We start from the raw sequence: 21,018 nt of genomic DNA, 5'->3' as shown, positions 1-21,018 counted from the left end.
AGAGTGGTGGTGGCAGAAATTATTCCGAATTGCTACCGACAGTGTCGAAATAACGCAACTGCTACCAAAGATATGCTAAGAAATACTACGACAAAATCATCATATTACACATTCCTTTAATTCCAAGATGAAAATACGAAGTAGGTCGAACAATTACATTGTCATACATCTTGTTTGTGGGGTGGGTGGGGAGGGTAGGTAGATATTTCCTTCCTTGCCAGCTCACCCCCTCTCCACAAAAGATCCGCTCTATTGGTAATAAAGCCAAATATGTTATTTCTTTATTTACACTTATCTTTTGTTAGATTTAAATTTTTTGAAAGGTAATGCTTAAATCATCCAGTCTTTATAATGCAATAAAAATAGTTATAAATCTTCATTAATATTGCAAAAACCCTCACATAAAGGGAAGAAAGCGTTAATATTAATAGCGCTTTTAGAAGAAAGCGATAATAAAATAGTCATATTATAAATATGTCATTTCAGAAATATCCAGTCACACACAACGCGGACTGAAATTGAATTAAAACTCAATGACGGTGAGATTTTAATGAATAAATATAGCTCTAAGCGCGAAGACTACGAGTAGCCGAAATACGACAATCAACACCAGAAGTAAAATAAAAACCAAAGTAGTCACTCCGGCCAATCACAATGGACGTGGACAATCCAGTAAACCAATCAACACTCCAAGCAAATACGTCACCAGCACAAAGCGCGGGAAGACGTGCGATCGAGTCGCAACTGGTTTTGGTTTTACTTGTAATTCGATAAGAAAGTGGCGCGATTTTTTTAAGCCAATCGAGTAGCGTGGTAATGCGACATCAAAGCGAACGCGAATTACTTTCATTTTGACCCTCAAGTGAAAACAGCTCTATCCTGTGCTACGATAAATTGATGAGAAACCTTATGATTCCCTGAATTCCTGGCAGAGTAAGATAGCCTGAAAGTTTTCCATTAGGAAATTGTAATCACTGCCTTTCTCCAAGGTACGGACAAAATACTTGACTGAGGTCTTTACGCACGGTGAGTACCAAAATCCTAGAGCAGCGTAAACATCACGGATTTTTGCCCCAAAATCTTTCAATCATTTAACGAAAATTTCATCTGCTGTTTAAAACTGGATTGGAGATTCAGGAGATTTGGAAGATTCTAAATTAGAAGCAAGAGGGATCTTGAGGAGTTCTCTTCAGAGTCTGTGCTATTATGGTTCTTAGGTAAAACACGATTCGTCCTCTTGGCAGTCTCCAAGAAAAAAAAACTACCAAAACAATAGCGATGTTACAAAATCAAAAAGCTAAGAAACATGCACAGCGAAGTTTGTAGCTCCCTTGACCACACTTTCAAATAAAAATTAAATACACCACGAGAAGGCAGATCCAGGGTTCTCGCGGCTTCCACGCTCAGCGCGCGCGAATTTCGCATTCACTCGCTATTATTTCAGTGGGATGACAGAATACCGCTTGCAGTCTGTCTCCCAAAAGTAACTAGCATAATGTGATCTGTCCTTAGTAGAGAAGACGTCTGAGGGCAACGCAAGTTTCGTTGCACAAAGGTAAGTTGTCACTACTGAAAATGTGGTGAAATGCTCATAGTCAACATGGCGGAGCTAACAAGTCAGTCTTGCATGCTTTCCTTACAGGTGCATGTTACTGACGGGACGCGGATTGGCTTATTTTGACTCTATCTTATGTGAATCGCCGTGAAGCCCCTCTACAGGCCTTAGCAGAACTGCTATGTTGAGATCCATAGGCTTCGCAAAATGTTCCCATCAGGGAATGACCCTAGTGGGCCTCAAAGATAAAGTGCGGGGAGGTGCCAAGAATTAATTAAAGGCATTAAAATTGCACTTTTAGCAGTGGCGGATCCAGACTTTGAGCTAACGGGGCGGTTTTGTTTTCCTTGCCCTGCCGGCCCAGATCCGCCACTGATTTAGTATTTTTTTGCGTCACGCTTTGCAAAAAGAGGATTCTTTTTGTGTTTAAGGTCCCCACATCAGTTTTTCGCCGAGCGCCCACCAGGACTGCTATGTAACTGTCTATACCCTTCCACGAGAAGGACACTTGTGTACTCTGATCTACCATACAACAGCTCAGCACGTGATCTTGAAGCGACTGTCTTTACACCTGAGTACATTTCACTCCTGGTAATTTGCCACACGTTATCCACCAGTCCCACTGAACGAACACGGACGACACCAGAGGGCAGCCGAGACGGACTGGGGCCTGCCAATCTATACTGTCATTGCCCATGAGGTAATAGATTTTGAATGTTACCACAAGTGGATCCTGTGGGTTAAGAGAAAAGGGACGAGATGTTTTTAATACGAACAAAGGTCTCCTTTGTTTATTCATTTTGGGTTTGGTTTCGAGTCCTAAGTCGGGTTCCGCGCCTTGAGTTGTGCTCTTACGCAAGACATTTTACTCTCTCAGCGTCTCTCTCCGCCCGCGTGCATAGATGGGTACCAGTGAAGTTTGTGCTGGGGGGATAACCCTACGACGAAGTAACATCTCATCCAGGGAGGTGTAGAAACAACCCCAATTACTTCATAATGTGAAATTCGGGAAAAAAAGCCAAGATGGACTAATGGACCACTGAGTTGAAACATCGTTAAAAGGGCATGTTTTCTGTGCGTACAGAAGAGTAGGTTAAAAGGGAATCTATTCCATGCATCAGCATGACAAAGATGCCTGTTAAGAGGAACTCACTGTAGAAACAAAAAACTTGAATATGAAACATACCAATAACTTTTGTAGATGGGATAGCTGCACCACTTGTTGTAACATGCCTCCATTTTCGAGAAGTTCTTCACCGGAAAGAAGACGAACTTTGGCTTTAACAGGCTGCAAAAAAAAAAAAAGATGTTATCCCAGTGGGTAAGACAGTGCTTGCTGTGAACTGGAGAGGGAGCCACCTTGCAGTCAAAAATTTAAGATGGTTCTCAACCCCATCTAAGCAATTGTTTAAACTTTACAATAGGTTGCGTCTTACCCTGCAAATCAAAATCATATGGAGTTCACTAGGCTAGGTTTTGAGTTATTAGCCGGTTTAAGCTAGAATTAAGGGTGTTTTTAATAGGTCATACTGTTGTTATGGTAACCTATTGTGTCATGAAATTATAACGTGTTCACCAATGACTGGGCAGTTTTTTGATACCGTGATTGGAGCAACAACTGATAAATGGAAAATAAATTATTAACGCCTTAAAACAGGGGGTTCATTAACATTCTCAGCAGGAGGGTAACTGGTTTTCAAAGGCGTGCAAAACTTTTTGAATTGAACTTCTTTCTAGAAAAAACCTCTACATGGTCAAACCAGGAGGGAAACATTGTCTGCACTTCTGCACAGTCGGTCAATTTGCCCGGTGCCCGGCCCTTAATGAAACCCTTGCCTTAAAGGAGCTCAGTCACGCTTTGCGCATATTGAAAAGTTTAGCCTCAATTTTTCAAATTCGTAGTTTGTAATCCGTGTTTATCTTCTCCATCCTTAGCCATCCTTGTTCCTTATGGTTTATCATTATCTCTTTGGTGTTTTTCTATCTTATTAAACTGTTATTTTCAGGTTTCCTACCATTTAAAGGTAATTTTGTATGCGGCCAAAATAACTCAAAATAACGTGACTGAGCTCCTTTAAAACACAGTTAAATAACAACTTACATGAGGTACTTCTAATTCCATGACAACTTGGTGTAGTGGAACGGGGTTTGCATTTAGAGCGGCTATCTTCAGGTCCATTACGTTAGAAAACACAGGCCTGCACTCAAATGAAATGATCACTCCATCTTTATTGATTGAAGGAATTGAATCTGGAAGACCTAAAAATAATTGTAAAAGAAAGGAATTCAATGTTAAGACCCCAAACTGAAATAGCATGCTGTGGACCATTGAGCCGCTCTGTTACCAAGAGAGAGGCCTAGAGAAGGGTGACTAAAAATGGGCAGAGGGCTTGGGAGATTGAGCAAATAAAATGATGAGCTCTCGTTCAGTAAAAGATCACAGGCTTTATTTCACTCCATCCTCTCAAACCTCTGGCTTTTTTTCTCTTTTGTTCTCTCGTAACTCCTGTTTAACTAACATGGTTCAAAATATAAGTTCAGGGTCTATTTTGTTTAAATTCTCTAAACAATTAATCCAATAAGTGCTTTCCTTAGAATTTCTAGTGCCCCTTTCTGGCAACTAAAGGTAATTAATGACAACCTCGTCGGTCGCAAAGTTGCTTTAAAGTAGTGTACTGTAAGTCGTGTAATTATTGTAATCTAAACAGTGTAAATAATTAGAGCAATATAATGTAAGTGAGTATAGTGTTGTATAGTGTATAGTGCACTGTTCGTAATTGTATTGTAAGTATCGTTTCCCTTGTGTTATTGCAAATAATAATAATGATAACGATAACGATATAACGATAACGATAACGATAACGATAATGATAATGATAATAATAATAATAATAATAAAAACTAGATGAAGCCTGAGAAATTTTAGATCACCTTAATGCCTAAACTTGGCTTACTAGGCTGCATCTACTTTTGCATGGTCTCTGCAATTGATTTTACTTACAATGAGCCTGAGTCCAGAGTTTCATTCGCTCCACAAACTCATCTGTAAGAGCAGTTGGTTCAATGGGATCTGTCAGTCGACAATCCACAACCGAGTCGCTCTCATGGCAAGGTCTTTGGATAAGATTTCTGTTTCTATTGGCATTACTGACATCTGTTGAACAGTAATAAAACTACCTTCATGAATCAGTATTTTCCATCTTTATTGATGTAACTTTTTTGTACTACAGCATTCTAAAAAGTCTCTAGCTGGTAAGATTTGTGTAAAGTTTGTCAACAGTGATTTGACAGTTCCCATAGGTTTTCACCCATCTACTGTTGGCCAAATTAAGAGGGAGTCCACCAGAAGTTTGAATAACAAGTAGACAAAAAATTGCTACCGAGATTATTTGCATTGTATTGAAAACTTCTGTATGACTGTTTTAAATATCTTCTCAAAGACATCATTTTATCGAAAACGAATGCTGAAGTTCATATGGAACACCTGAAAGTACTGGTTAAAGGACACTGATGGTGAGATTTTACCAACGTTTGCAAATTTTCTGAACTTTGAAATTTATTTCTTTGACTTCCAAGGGAAAATTGCTTTTGGTGTTATTTCAGGCAAACAATTTATCTTTAACTTTTAGAAAATGCAAAAAGGACTGTCACTATTCTGGTATTCTTGTCCACTTAAAACTGAAATTGCTTGATTTCCTATTAGATTTCGCTTTTAAAGGTGTTCTGTTTATAGTCTTTATTGGTTTTGTTTCAGTGATGAATAAATTGTTTTCAAGGTACTGGGATCTGTTGAGGTGTGTTTCCTCTAATTCAACACATGCATTACCTTTACTGAATCAGTTGTTGACAAATTACTATGTACAGTTTGGTTAAGATGGTTCTAGTCAATCCTGCAGTTTGTAAGTTGATGATGTTTAGCTACGTGAATGTTAACTTCAACATGTCTTTGTGTTCAGTTAGTCTCAAGCCTGGCAGTCAGAATATTTTTGATATCCCAGGACTCAACAAAACTTGAATTCCAGCTTGCCGTTCTGGCAAGCAGCTCTCAAGTTTTGCATGCCCTGCGCAAGTCTTAGTTTACTTTTTGTGTATTTAGGTGGTTGAAGACTTGCCTGGGCATTTGCCCATTAGGCAAGTGAGAATGAAAAGTTACTCGTCCGGCAGGAAAATCTACTTGTCTCGGACAACCAGGCACACTTTTTTCAAGCCCTGTATTGTAAACAGCTCCATGTCAGATGTTAGGTTTGTCCCTATATACCCCAAGAACACAACACAGTGAGAATATTACTTACCCCGAGCAACATCCATGAGGATGAGCTCAATTCGTTCATTTCTTCCAATGTGTTTCAAGAGATGAAGAGCGTAAAGACCATTGGGTTGTTCTGGTTCTTCATAAGCCTCCTGCTGAGAGCAGCTGCAACAAAGTTTCAAGCTCAACTGATCAATTTCCATAACTACCTCTCATATAGTTGGTCTAATTTCAGTTCTGAGAGCTTGGTTTTTGATAAATTACACCCAACAATCCCTGACTAGTTTGCAGTTTTTGTATCCTTATTACCTTCTGGTTTAAGACTGTTTTGCTATTTTTTAGTGAAATTAAATGCTGAGAGCTTTAACTAAGATTTCAAAGAACGTTCAAATCAAAAGAGAGATTATTTGCTAAGGAGTATATTAAGCTACACCATATTGCATGTTATGTTTCTCTTGTTTTTGATTAATGATTTCTTTTTTTGTGATAAAAGAGCATGCCCATTGTCTGTAATTCACATGTCTGGCCCTAGCTCTGGTGTTTTTCTTTGCAAGCCTGAGACATTTGAGAGACAAAGACTTCAAAACATTTCAAATGCGACCGCGAGATGTTCAGACTCTAATTAAGATGTCAAAAACAAATCAGGACCTTGAGACCTTCTTAAGCTTCGATAATAAAACAAAATGAAGTAAAAATCAAGAGTGAGAGACGCACATAACCTCTAACAAAACACTACTGCAAGAACTGTGGATTAGATGAAAATTTTGCGATACCCATGGTTTTTTAAGGAAAACCCCTTAAAGTTGGTGGGGCAATTGGAAGACTCATGAACAAAAACTGTAAAGTAAGTTTCAAAATATCATGATTGGTGAAAAACGTTCTCTTGGCATCATGATATTCATAACATTATGCTAATTGTTTCCAGAAACCATGTACAACTTATAACAGGATATTTGCAAAGGTCCTTCTCTTCATGAACAGGACACGCAGAATATTTTCTTAATTGATCACCTTGACAACAGGCATCATGAGGATGCTGAAATGTCAGTTCTTGTGGCTTATTTTCACTCTTTCAAACTCTTTGTAAAAAGGATATGACTCAGTGAGTGTATACTCACCAAGAGTATGCAAATATGTTGTTTCCTTTTGGTCCTCTTTTACAATAATGTACAGTGCCACTTTTGTTCGGCAATCTATTTGACATGGATGAATTTTAATTAATAACGGAATTAGAATTTTAATTGAACTGATGCTGTGTTTATAACATCAGTAACATAATAACAAGGTCACAGAAATGGCAATCTGTTTACAGGGATGACATGGATGAATTTTAATTACTAACTGAAATAGAATTTTAATTCAACTGATGCTGTGTATAACATCAGCAACATAATAACAAGGTCACAGAAACTTATAGAAAAACATCTTTAGCTGGTGTTTTGAATCACCAGTGCAAACAACAAGGCACAAGACAAAGAAGGACTATAATAAGCATAATCCTAGGGAAAGAACTGGTATTTTCTATGTGAGAATGAAGAAGACACAAACACAAATAACAATCAAGGCAACATCAAATGTTTCAACAGAATCACTTCGTGTGTAACAAGTTACTAATTATTCAACTCTTACCTAATACGACAGGAATCAATGATCAGCAAGTTTAGCATGGTGTCACAAGCTTGCATGGTTTCAAGAATTTCTTGAGCACGTAGACTGTCTTGTCTCTCATACTTCAGATTTGCATCAACAGGAAGAAGAAAGTTTTCTCCGCCATCCTCGTATCCATGGCCAGCATAGTAGAGGACTCCATAAACACCCTTACCTAAATATACAAAATCTTCCAACTCAGTATTTGAGTGCAACTGCCTCAAGTCCCTTCAGAACAACCCACAAGTGTTACCAATCATTTATTAAAGACTTAAATCAAGTACCAAACATTAAAGGTTCTTTGATCCATTTACTTTAATAACTATTTTTTTGATTGTACACTGATTCTTTCATTCATGTGGTCAAAGCTCTGTTACATGTAAACCAACCTCAATTTTCTGTACTTGTTTGTTATTCACTTTAAACTGAGGTCCTAAATAACTCGTTGTATATCGATCTGTCATCTGCCCTTAGTTTTAACCACGACAATATTACTGATCACTAAGTCGCAACTGTTGCAAGGATGAGTTGGTAATGGAGCGGAAGTCGAAAATTGATTGTTTGACTCCAAAAATTCAAATATGGCATGTTTCAGCATGTTTTAGTTCAAGACTAAAAAATTGCCGGTTGACTATTAAGTACTTTTACACAACACAATCCAATTAAAAGTCAATATTCAAAAGTCAGGGCATACTGGGAAATTTCATACAGTGTATGTACAATGTACAGTATATTGCAACAAAGAAACTGGAAAGGATAGCAATTTATCTGTTGGAGGGGATTTATCCACCCTTTGTAAATTCTGGCCTGGAAAGGCATTTAATTCATCTCACCTAACAATCTACAAAATGAAAGAACTGCAATCCTCATCTCACTCAGGGTTAGGTTTACCAATGCCACAACCTTAGAAGAAAAAACAAACAGCAAACCATTAAATCCATGTTGAAACTTTCTTCAGTTATTGACTAAATAGATGCACGGTCATACTCTCAGACAATGACATCTGTAACCCTTAAATTGCACCAAATGGGTGTTTGTTTTTGTAAATTTATGGTACAGTACAGTAAAAACCTGCGTGTAAGAACCTAGGGATTTAAGAACCTTTAGGCAGAAATTTACACACGGGTTTTTACTATATTTTGAGCTGGTGAACTATTTAGTGATACAATGCAACTTTGTCATGTGCAAAACATAAAGCTACAGTATGAGTTTAGACATCATCAAGTCATAAGTGTTTAAAAATGTTCTATTGATCTTGTAATAAAAGCATTTTCTCTATGTAGTTGGGCATAAAATTAATTGACAAATTATTAGTTAAAAAAGAAATCAGTATATATGAAGTTGATGTTAATCCTGGATCAGTTCAATCTTGTTTGACACAACTACAATCAATGCAGGCGGTAAGGCCCTATTCTATAACATACATGTCTTAAATGCAAACCAAAGTCACAATTTTTAAACTTTTTTTAAATGAACATGATGGTAGAACAAAATTGATGGTGGCAAGTATGGTATTTGTACAGTGCCATACTGTTGCCATTTTTCTAACCACATTTCTCCTTTGTTTTAAAAGAACTCCCAACAACATATAATGCTTTTAGTCCTCACCTTAAATCCAAGTGTATAAAGAGCTTGAGCCACATCATATGCGTCTTTTTCAGAATAAAACAGCCCCTTTAATTTGTCACATTCATATTGCTGATTTCCAATGACAAGAGCAACCTTGTCTGACACAACTATAAAATAAAATCACAATACGTAATTGAAACATGAATTTCTGAGAACTCTGCCCATCAAAAAGGAAAAGTAAGTTTAAGGTAAAGGAAAAGTCTGCATACGAGCCAAGTGGTCCATCAGGCTGGAGTTTATCCCGGTTTCTGTAGCATGAAGTGACTAACTGGGTTCATTCAGTAACAAAGAAAAATCTGGGATTGGCTCTGTTCTTTGCATCGTTAACTTTTCTAGCATACCTTTCTAATAAATGACTAAAACCATCAATACACTCTGTTCAATTAGGAAGAAAAATAGCACAGATAGTGCAGGCATTGACCAAGTAAAATGATTGCTGTATGAATGCCACGTTCATTTTTTTGTAATCCTTACGCGTACGCTGAATCACATAAGTGCACCCAAAAACTGTGTTTGGCCACCTTAAATGGAGCTGTTGACAGAGTACTCACACCATGATTGTGAAGGTCACTGGTTTTAGTACTGCAAGACAAGCTTATAAAGTTTATCACTGCTCATGCAATAACAGCTACAAGTCAATTCTACAAATTCATAAACCAATAAACTAATAGAGCGGTTTTCAATTGAGTGTCGTGAAACCAAAACTAAACCAATTACTTACCAATTAGACTACTCAGCCAATCTTAAACCATAATAAAACCAAAACCAAAACCAAAGTAATTGCCTGATTACTTGCGACACTCCATTGAAAACGGCTCTATCAAGCTTTATGCATTATTTTAATATTCACCTGGTCGTGCTGGGCTATCTGGAACAACACTGGGTTGTCTATGTTCAGTAGGCTGAAGCACAACATTTGCCTCACCATGGTCTGAGCCTGTCAACAGAATCGATGTACAATTACAACATAATGTATAAATATACCATTGTATTGTTTTTACTATATTGCTTATAATAATTAACTTTGTAGATCAATATATACGTAAAATAAGGATGCTTCAATTTACTGTACTCATGAAGACAAAGAGTTAACACTAAAGGGCTGGTTTACACTAGTGCATAAGCATAGTATATACGCTTGAGCCGACATATGCGAATGCAGTAAGAATAGATGCTGATAGTTAGCACCTTTTGTTGGAAATTTCCCAAACAAAAGGTCAATGTTCTCACCAGGATTTTGCCTTAGGGAGCTCCAGGGCTCCCTCTGCTGAAAACTAGGGGCGCCCTGTAAGAACATTAGGGGAACAAAGTTACTTTTGGTCCATTATTGGTGTGGAAAAAATTCTTCATGATTTCTCTGCCTTCCATTTCATCAAGGCAACCTCAAAAGGGAAATCTTCCAATGGTGGTCCTTCAGCTGAAATCACCATTAGGGTGTCCAACTTCTCTGCTTGTAGCCTATTATTTCTATGACAGTTTTTAAGGTTGTTTTGAAGGCTAAAACCCCTTTCACAGTCTGCAGTATGTTGGGCAACATTAACTACATTATCATCTTCATTGCCATCTCCACCATTATCTTCTATTCTTGCTTCAAGTCTAGGGACTTTAGGGCGAAAGAAAGAATCTAATTTTTTGCTGTACCATGGTGAATCAGCTGTTTTTTTTGTCAGCAAAAACCATGCAGTACAAATAACCTGAGCCCGCACTCCAAATGGTCTGTTACATGAGGTACCCTCCGAATGCAATACAGCAGATGAGGTGTTTACCATTCAGTAACATACACCAATCTTTGCCATGTATGTGAGACCAACGAAAGTAAAGGCAATAAAATTAAAGACTTTAAATCTTTTGATATCATCTTTTTTTATAATTTGAACAAGCAAAATACTGGGGTGTTAGGTTGACCATTAAAATGACTTTAACTGTAGACGGGTAACCCAAAAACACTGACCCCCGGTCCGCGGACCCCCACTACGGACTGAGTCCGCAGACTATCTATGGACCGGTCCAAGGGCTACCCCTAAAGACCCCCTCTACGGACCAAGCCCCAAAATAGAATAAAAATAAGAAATAAATATTTCAGTTATGGATTGTCTAATAGATCGTGTCTGCGAAAGTTCGAACGTTACATTTTGCAAATGTAACATTCTTGGGTTTGGGCTCGGGTGCGGGCACAAGCTATATCATTACACATTGCCATTTCCTTTGCTGTGGCCATACTGGATATGAAAGACCGTGAAAGCCTCCAGCAAGCCTCCGGGAAGCCTCGAAATTTGTGCTCTTTCCCGTCCACCATTTTGTTCAGCCCATTCACTTGCAGATTCATGAGCTTGTTCCAGGCTTCATAATTACAGATACAAACAAGCTTGAACGACCTAAAAATACATCTTCCATGGTCACATTGAGCCACGAATGGAAGGTAACAATTTTACCTTCTTTTTGCCATTGGCATCTCTTTACGCCGAAAAAAGCTTTTAGACTTTTTTTTTTAGCAGAGGGGGGTGTTAATTACATTTGCACTGTGTAATACTCGAAATTTCGCTGACACAATCTATTAGACAATCCATAACTGAATATTTATTCCTTATTTTTATTCTATTTTGGGGGGTGGTCCATAGAAGGGATCTGTAGGGGTAGTCTGTGGACAGGTCCATAGATAGTCCGCGGACCTGGTCTGTAGTGGGTAGTGGGGTCCGCGGCCCGGGGGTCAGTGTTTTCGCGTTACCCACTGTAGACTTTCTAAAGTCTGTTTAACTTGTAACTTGCCCCTGTGCCCTAACATACGGGTGCATCTTCTTGGCTTTTAATGCACCATCTCAGTTTTCCTTGCAGAAATCCCACAAGGCTGCGGCCTGGTGAGAACACTGAAAGGTGCTAATTATCAGTATTGTACTAACTGTGTGTATTTCACCTTATGCCTATGCTCATGAGTTGGTGAAAACCAGCTTTAGTTAACAAATTAATGTCACATTATATATTTTTTTCTGGCAGTCAATATCTACTCTGCTTATTGTACATATACTATGCACAATGATGTCTTAGTAATTATTCCTTCTTTCTCTCAACTTCTCTTATCTGATGCAGTATCTGTTATTAATAGCTGCAACGTTTTACTTACCATTTTGCTGATCCATTGCAGGATGCCGAACTGCATCAAACAAAACAGAGAATGAGTCAGCTTTTAAAACTTATACATTGACAGTCATGTTAAGAACATTAACATTGAGTAGAAATGCTTTGCAGTTTAACCAAACTGAATGAACAGTGCAGCTGGAATAGTGTTCTTAATGAGCCTTAATGAGTCTCCTTCTGGCTTCAAGAGATAATTGACTATGTGATCAATAAAGATTTCTGAATCAGTAGTTCACATTAAAGGAAGGAAGATTGAAATCTAGCAGTAAGATGTAAATGTAAGGCCTAGGGAAACTTGGAGACAAACTGTGGAGAGGAAAAGGGGGAGTTTAGATACAAAGGCTGGCTAGATGCTTACATGTGCTGACAACCAAGATGCTTGGTGAGCAAGAATGCAAAGCCCTCTTTCCCTTGTGGGGAAAGTGACATGATGAAGACATACTGTCCAGTTTAAGTCAAAAGAGTTTTTAGCCACCGCTAAAATAGATTAACTAACATCAAGAGGTCTAGAGCTTACATTTCTCCCAGAACAGCATTTATTTAAGTATAAAGATTAAATGTAGCTGCAGTAAAAGATAACCCAGAAATCTATTCTCAAAATTATGCAAGTATATAGTTTGGAATGATATTAAGTACCTTGTGGCCTTGGTTCTAAAGCCAATGGTGAGCCATAATCAGACAACATGGTGTGCTGGGCATTAAATGCTACAATTTCTTGGTAAGGACGAGGCCCTAAAAAGGTCAGTACACATGACTTGTTATCTCTAAAGAACAATACCTACTAAATCCAAATTCTTTTGCCCAAGTTAGGACTCAAGTGTATGTGGATAAAGATCTTAGCAGGGCTGGTCCTCATTGGTGTTTATAAATTATTAAATAAATTAAATAATAAAAGCATCACGACTTTTGCAAAGACATAGCTATGGTCTATTTTACTGGGTCGCACACTTATCTATCATGGTAAACAGTGCATCCCATAGACACCATAAACAGAGTCTACAGGACGTACCAGCTAGTTTACAGGTGCTGTTGCATACAACCAGAAACTTATGATCACATGTTGAACACTAGGCTTGCCACTTCCATTTCAAAATAAAAAGGGGTAAACATATGTTTTTAAAAGTTAAATGTTTTGAGTTCTTGTCATCTTTTTTCAAATCCTTTTTGGAATCCATTACATTTTTTCCTGTCACCTCCCTAGCAAGTCAAATATTTACATCTCGCACAATTATTTTGCGCGTACACTATGTCATGCAGGGTACAGGGTTTTCAATAAGTTTCGAAATGGCCATCAGAGCTAACTAAAGTAGGTGGCAAACTGATGAATTTTTTAAATAATTTGAGTGAAAATACAGACAAAGTAGGGCGGTAAGGGGTAAATTCAGACAAGGTAGTCGGCGATTTTCGCAGGCTGCCAGCTTCTAATGAAACCCCTGCAGGGTAGGAAAGAACCCAGGTCCAATTACCTGGGGCAAGTAAATTTTGCTCTTGGACAAATAAAAATAGAAGATAAGTGGCCCGGTGGGCAAGTGAAATTAGCGTCAGTAGTCCTGTGAGTCTGAATTAAAACGTCAGCTTGATAAATGATTATTTCCAGTCAGAAGCTATTTCAAAACACTGCAAGATTAGTAACCAATTGGCAGTAATTTTTAGAGGTTTTAACCAAGCTACCTGTAGCAGCCCAGCTGTACTTTGAAAGAACGTTTCTTTTACTTACTTCCATCTGGTCCTTCAAAATATATTTCCCTGTCAGGTACCAAGTTGTTATTATAGAGGTACTCATTTTCTTGAGGTGGACGAGTTTCTTTCAAATCTAACAAAGCAAAGTCACACAAACATACATGTGGCAAACAAATTTCTCAAGAAATCTAAAGAAATCATGGAACATCTACCAACTTTTTCCCAGTCAGCGGTGTGGGATTTTTTTCCTGGGAGTACTGAGATTTTTGAAGATGGCCTAACCATGAATCAAAAGTACTTGAACGTCCCTTTTAAAATTGGAGACTTTGTTAGAGACTGAAATGTTCAACCCAGTAATCAAAGTTGGCATGTATAATGTGACACTACTCCAGACTAAACTAAACTTTTAAATAATTCCTCACATTATTCTTATTAAGTAATAAATGTACAATCAGGTAGCTCCAGACTTGAAAAGGCCTGCATATGAGCCAAGTGGCCCATCAGGCAGGAGCTTATCCTGGGTTTCTGTAGCTGTAACCCCTAACACCTGTTACCGCTGAGTATGCTTGATTTTCCTTTGATGATACGGGTGAAATTGCCTGTTGTTGAAAGAATTCAACCACAAAGTGACAAGTTTGCTACGGGTGTGGAGAACAAGGCTACAGGTGACTCAAACCTTAATGACAGCCCTGACTAGGAATATTTCTAGTCTTCCCTGGATGGGATGCTAGTCCATCACAGCGTTACCCACAGCAATTAAATTAGCTGGTGCCCATTTGTACACCTGGGTGGGGAGAGGCACTGTGATAGCAAATGTCTTGCCCAAGAACACAACACAATGTCCCCTGCCAAGGCTCAAACCAGGGCCGCTCAATCCGGAGTCAAGCACACTAACCATGAGGTCATTGCGCCCATGAAGAAGTAGAGTTTTTCAGTGGAAGGGTACAAAATGCAGAAAGGAATACCTGTAACAGACTGGCAGAAGTGAAATCACTCATGCATTATGTTACAGTACAAGGTCGCAACAATTCATATCCACAGCTGTCACACATTTGATAATAATTCCCACTCTGTCTTAACAGACTTATACTTGCATACAAGTGAACTCCAATAGTTTGAGCTCACAGGGGAAACAATAAATTGTTCGAAATAGTGGGAGTTCAAAATAGCCATTAGTAAATGACTGAGGGAAAACCCAAGGGAAATGGTTAAATTGAGTTTGAAATGACAGGGAATTCGAAATAACTGAGTCTGAATTAGCCAAGTCCAACTGTATTACAAGTAACTGTCCATAACTGCCTTTAGGGTTTTTTTATAAGTTACTACACCTATAAGCTTGTCAGAATACTGCAGTTGTCGTAAAAATATACAGGGGTACAACATACTAAAATTGTCTAATAAGATATATGTAAATAATTATCAATTAAGTATTTAATGTAAATTATAGAGTGGTCTTCATTTGAATATCGAAAGGTAATCAGTTTTGCATCAACTAGGCTACACGATTGGCTTAAAAACTTGTGCCACTTTTTCATCCAATCAGAAGAAAAAACCAAAACCAATCGTAATTCACTTGCACTCATTTTCCTGCACTTTGTCCCAGTTAGATGTTAAATTACTTTGAGTTTGATTGGTTCATTGTACTGTCAGCATCCTTGGAGATTTTGTAGAGAGATTACTTTGGTTTGGGTTTTACAACACTCAGTTGAAAACCACTATTGTTAAGAATTCAACCGAAAGAAATTACTAAGCAACAAACCTCCTGTGGAGTATGCACCAAATAAGTTCCCCACAGGAGGTACATGTAAAGGCCTGTCATGAGATCTGTGTGTTTGATGGACATCTTCTCTTGGTGGATGTAGCAGCATTTCTATTGAAGACAACAAAGAAAACCTTCAGCTCAATACTAGGTAGATCATGAAGCTTTAACCGCAGTTTCCACAAGTCCTATTGCCATAATGATTTGAATTGGTGCATTCCATCTAATAGGCACTCCCTGCTAAGAACAACTTCCCTCCCCTCCCCCTTCAACAAGTTATTTGTTATTTTTTTTTTTTCCAAGAGGGCACAGTTGAAAAATCCTGCAGTCTGATTGGTTCTTAGCGCGGTATGCATCTGAAAGACAACTCCACAATATTGAAATCCATCCAAACCACTGTTGCATAGATAAGTTAACTTGGGCAAGGTATGAAATTAGTCATTCAGACAGTTAATTAACTGTAATTATAAAACCTAATAGGTTTTCAGCACAGACATTTAGTTCTACAAATGATCTGTGGTCTATTCTAGACCTGTTCTTGTTACAATTTCTCTATCTCCTTGCACTTGCAGCCTTTGATCAGCTTTGATTCCGGTGCCAAATCAACTTTTATTTTCAAGCAGTTATGTACGTCACTGATGACAATTTAATAGCTCCACCAAATCTTTCATTTTCCTGCAACCGCCTTCTTGAAAAATACATCCTCAAGATGAAGCCAAGAGATCATAGACACCAATAGCTGAAAAGTTATAATCAACGAATCCGAATCAAGTTGTCCGTCCAGTCCGCAAAAGCGACATATTCCACACTAGAGTGGAAAAAACTTGTTGGTGAACAAAATTCAGAACATTTTGGTCGAAGGCATGAAAATTAAATATTTTCTTTGACGTTTTCACTTTTTAAAGTAGCCCAGGTTATGAATATAGACAATCGGAGAAAATTATTTAGTATCAACAAAGCAAAAATGTCCTTCGATGAATGGCCAAATCGATCACACATTGTTTCAACAAAGAAACATGCCCTTACATGCAGACTAACACAGACTAGAAATCGAGCACACTATCAAATTAGGTTTACAAAGTTATTGACGATGTACCATAGGATTTACCTGTAAATTCAACTGGTCTGAGAAGTTCAACAGCATCATCTCTTTTCATCTCCTGGAGATATTTAATTAAATCTGTCACTGTCTTTTGCTCCCCTTTCTCAGCATTCGACATCCACCATTCCGACAACAAGAAAGCTGTCGGATTTTTCTGTCTCTCGAAATTTCTCACACTTTCGTAGGTGTAGTTCATTTTTCCAGCGAGATATCTGAAGTCTTTCAGGGGATGTCTCGGATTAAGTTTCATACCAAGCTTTTCGAGTACATCCATGCTTAAACCGCTCATCAGAGTAGGAACAACATTTGTCTTATTCGTCGCCATGTTTTCGTCTGTCACGCTGTCATGTGTTGTTTCTAGGGGGAGGGCACAGGGGTTTCTTTTGGTGCTTATCGCGTCATCTCCCGCGAAAGCTCCAATCTTGTCAAAAATCGCGGCTCGTGGTTCCACAGCCACTTTGACAATGTTATGACGCAATTTATCATTAATAAAAGGACAGACACATAACAAACTGACGTCAATTTGTTAATTTGCAACACGACAGCATGTGCCTTTCTTCCCACTAGCCAGTGGCGGATTCAGACCTTGAGCTAAGGGGGGAGCGGGGAAGCGATTTGTTTTGCTTGCTCTAAATGCATGCCGGCTTTTCTTCCTACGGCAATTTTCTCCTTTTTCCCCAAAATAAAAGGGGTGGGGGTGGAGGCCCGGGCCCCCCTAGCCCCCTAGCCCCTCCCATCGCGCTTTATGACATTTTTGCTCGGGCATGCGCAAAAATTAAAACTTTGAGAAAGTGACCTACCTCTTTAGGATTTTCGTTTTTTTTGTTTTTTGTTTTTTTTCATTTTAGTTTTTCTCTTTTCCTTTTTCTCCTTTTCTTGTCTTTTTGCTGCAGTTTTGTTTTTTCCTTCTACTGGGCTTGCTTCGGGAAATACTCTGATCTGGGTATCATTTGAAAGATCTCTTCCTGCTGCAAAACTAGAGTATAACTGATATCAATTTTGATCAAAGGTGATGACGTCAGAAGTAGAACAAAGGCCGACGCTTGTTACTGCCGGCTATGGTCGGCACAGGCGTCAATGAGTTAAACTCTAGAACTGAAGCGAATTTCCCATCTAAATATGATAAAATTACGGTTTTAAGGTAAAGAATCCTATCCCACCGATGCGTGGGCCAACACCTCGGCAACTGCGTCAGCCGAGAGTCAACAGCGATGAAAGGAAATTTGTTCGTGACCAAAATAATGCAAAATACCGTGACTGAGCTTCTTCAAACTTTTGCTCTTGATCTTGCTTTTGCTCCAACCTCGTTCCCAGAGTCTCTCATTTTACTTAAGAGGTTGCTTTCGCTCTTGCTCTAACTCTGGTTAGTTAGTGGAAGCCAGGACTTAGACTGTGTGCGATAGAAAGATCATGAAAATTGTTTACAGAAATTAATTTATAAAAAAAACTATATAATAAAATAAAATAAAATTGTACCTGACCCCATTAAAAAAAAAAAAAATGAGGTCAGAGCCGATAAAAATAGGTACACTGAAATAGAACGAAATAATAACATGATTCCAAAACACAAGTAAATAAATAAATTTATGTGCATTCTGATATGGGTGTCACTAAACAGGCCATAGGATGTTTATATTGGCTGTGTTTTGGACGCTTAACTCAGTTATCAACACGTCCACTACAAGTTAAATGGGCATTACTGTATATGATTCTAGGAAAAACAAGAAGCGGATAATGTCATACAAGGGCAATGAGTCATCAAATTTCCATTGTTCTCAAGTCACGTGAACATCATATGGAGTAGTATGATATTTTTGTTTGCTCAATTCTCGTAATCTGGCCTCCAAATTCAAGTCGAAGTACGAATATGAGCCACGAAAAGACAGTGGAAGAACTTATATACGAGCTTGGGAATCGTGCAGCGGTGTTATTTTGGCATGAGTTGGTAGATCTGAATGAGCAACCATTCCATGTTATTGAGGAAAATTACGACCTTTTGAAGACAAGAGCATTAAAACTTGGAGTAGAGTTACCAGACTTAACACAAGATAAATTGAGTCGAGAATTTCTCGATGAGCAAATCACCAAAGTTAAGGAATACATCAATCTCCATAAAACGGAGTCCATGTCCCAACTGTATGAATTGGGTTACGTTGCGGAACAATTCTTCCGTAGTCTGGTTATAGTTAGCGTGGTCAAAAACCAAACAGCAGCTCCTCTAGTGTTTCTTCGAGATTTAATTGGACGTGTAAAAGACCTTGGAGTAGATATTGGTGATCAGCTGAAAGAAGAACTGAAGGACATTTGTGACAACTACATGAATTTCAAATTCGATCAAGACTTAGACAGTATTAGAGTAAGGCTGAAGAAGAAAGTATGTGGGGGCCTTAGAAGTGAACTGATGGTATTCAACTCGCTACCTCGACTAGAGTCATCAAGCACAGTCCACAAACGTAGTGAAGTCGACCCGACCCGAGTGATCACAGATGAGTGTTGGACAGTTTCCCTAGTGCGTCTGCCTGATCGGTCTAATTCGGAACATGCCTTTATTGTGCTCGAAGGAAAGACAGGCAGAAAGTCGAAGATATGGTTCGCTGATTTTGTTGCCGTACACTGGTTTGATGCCGTCAAACCAGGAACAGAAGAAGGTAAAGTCAGAATGGAGTCCTATGAGTCAGTAGCAGTAGCAGACCGAACTAGCGACCGGCTGTTGTTTAAATGCCAGAAGAGAATGATGGACGTTCGAGCGAGCGACCGTTTGTTGTTTTCCACTTGGCTGATTGCCAAACCCGCTGCTGAAAATCTGATACGGATGATCGAAGCCCAGCAAGAAAAGCCTCCTAAATATCATATACTAGGCGACAACAGTGTGTTGGCTGGGAGTTCGGCAAGGTCGAGTAGCAACCCCACTGGCCATAATTGTTTCACGTTTGCAAAGATGATGCTTCGTGGCTTGAACGACCGATTCATAGAGCTACCGGAAGACGGTTTGGAAACTTGGATTGGCTCGGCAACAAGTCGTTACCTTGTTGATAAGCAATTGACAAGGAGGAAGTGGTACAAGACGCCAAGTTTTCTACTTATGTTCGGGTTTCTAGGTGGTATAGTTGTTGCTTACTTCCTGTTCAAGACTTCCTAACCAAAGATATAAAGTCAGAGAAGATGACAACGAATGTGATGGACAGTTTAGAAACCTTTAGTTGCACTCTAGCGACACTCTAGTTACACTCTAGCGAGCGTATTCCCTGGGGAGGGGGGTACTCCCATATATGGGCTATACAGGAATGTGCCGCGGTATAGGGTAAGGTTTTTGAGGTTCTCGATCGTGGTATCATTTTTGCCCCTGTTACCATTGTTTTCCCGATGTGATCCTTAGATAGGGTACCTTAATTGTATCAGCCAAATTTGCAGTGCGTAGATGCCCAGCTAAATGCAAAACAAATAAATCGGTTAAAAGAAACTATTCGTATACTTCCAATGTTACAGAAACAAAATAAAGTTGAACCGTCCACGCTATTCTTAGTTTTTGTTCTTCCCTTGAATAGGGTGTTATTTTTCCGGTTTGGGCCTTAAATAAGTTTCATTTTTCATGTCCTTCATCCTTAAATAGGGTCAGAGTTTAAGACCCTTCGCGGCACACACCTCTTCCTAATTTACGGAAATACCCCTCCCCCGGGCCTGTATTCTACTCACCGTATGCTTACCAATTTATACGTTAAAGAAATTAACTTTGCCGACGGCAACAGAAAGTTGCGTAAAATTTAGTTTAAAACAGTTTTTTTTAAAGATCAATTTCGTAGTTTTCGATCAGATTCGAAATAGTTTTAATAATTATGACAAGATCAGTTACATTTCAAAAGGGATTTGTGTGGATGTCAATATGGCATATGAAGAAAGAGAACATTATCTTAATGACCGTTATATCTTCTTTGCAATTCTACAAGGATAAACACATCGAGCGGATCGAATAGACTGCTGCTTCACATCACTTGTAGAATATAATGACCAACACTGACATGACGTCACAACAGTCACCATACAGTGTGCTGTTACGTCGTGACTCGGTGATTATTTTATTTTGAAATCAAAATCTTTATGAATAGCGTTGTAATGCAGATATTCACACAGGTAACTAGACTGGATTCCAATGTTGAGTAGTATATTGCCACAACTTGCAACAGGGGCCGCGACATGCAATGTAGATCGTTAAAAGATTATGAGAGTGCGTTCGACGCCGTCACTTGATTAAATATATATAAATGATT

At 38.7% G+C, this 21,018-nt stretch overlaps 1 protein-coding gene across 1 annotated transcript; it reads right to left on the bottom strand.

Annotated features, from left to right (window-relative positions):
* Positions 1–117: 117 nt before the first annotated feature.
* On the bottom strand, positions 118–17,614 carry LOC145499552 (mucosa-associated lymphoid tissue lymphoma translocation protein 1-like). The gene is made up of 15 exons (XM_081479074.1): positions 16,760–17,614; positions 15,652–15,762; positions 13,930–14,025; positions 12,849–12,944; positions 12,199–12,228; positions 9,931–10,017; positions 9,060–9,187; positions 8,285–8,354; positions 7,434–7,626; positions 6,923–6,997; positions 5,848–5,969; positions 4,557–4,709; positions 3,657–3,814; positions 2,742–2,843; positions 118–2,288 (listed from the first exon to the last, which is right to left on the bottom strand). Exons 1-15 carry the CDS (start codon positions 17,076–17,078, stop codon positions 2,121–2,123), a joined length of 1,908 nt encoding a protein of 635 aa, XP_081335200.1. The 5' UTR covers positions 17,079–17,614; the 3' UTR covers positions 118–2,120.
* Between the last annotated feature and the right edge of the window lie 3,404 nt (positions 17,615–21,018).

This window comes from Orbicella franksi, chromosome 10, assembly GCF_964199315.1.
Source record: "Orbicella franksi chromosome 10, jaOrbFran1.1, whole genome shotgun sequence".
Taxonomy (NCBI): Eukaryota; Metazoa; Cnidaria; class Anthozoa; order Scleractinia; family Merulinidae; genus Orbicella; species Orbicella franksi.
The sequence above is the reverse complement of the archived record's forward strand: the minus strand, read 5'-3'. Positions and strand labels throughout refer to the sequence as shown.

Coding starts and splice junctions, on each gene's coding strand:
- LOC145499552 (XM_081479074.1), bottom strand. CDS start 17,078: ATGGCGACGAATAAGACAAATGTTGTTCCTACTCTGATGAGCGGTTTA. Junction 10,018..12,198: donor TGCAATGGATCAGCAAAATG/GTAAGTAAAACG, acceptor TTCTGTTGACAG/GCTCAGACCATGGTGAGGCA. Junction 4,710..5,847: donor CCTCATGGATGTTGCTCGGG/GTAAGTAATATT, acceptor ACTGTTCAACAG/ATGTCAGTAATGCCAATAGA.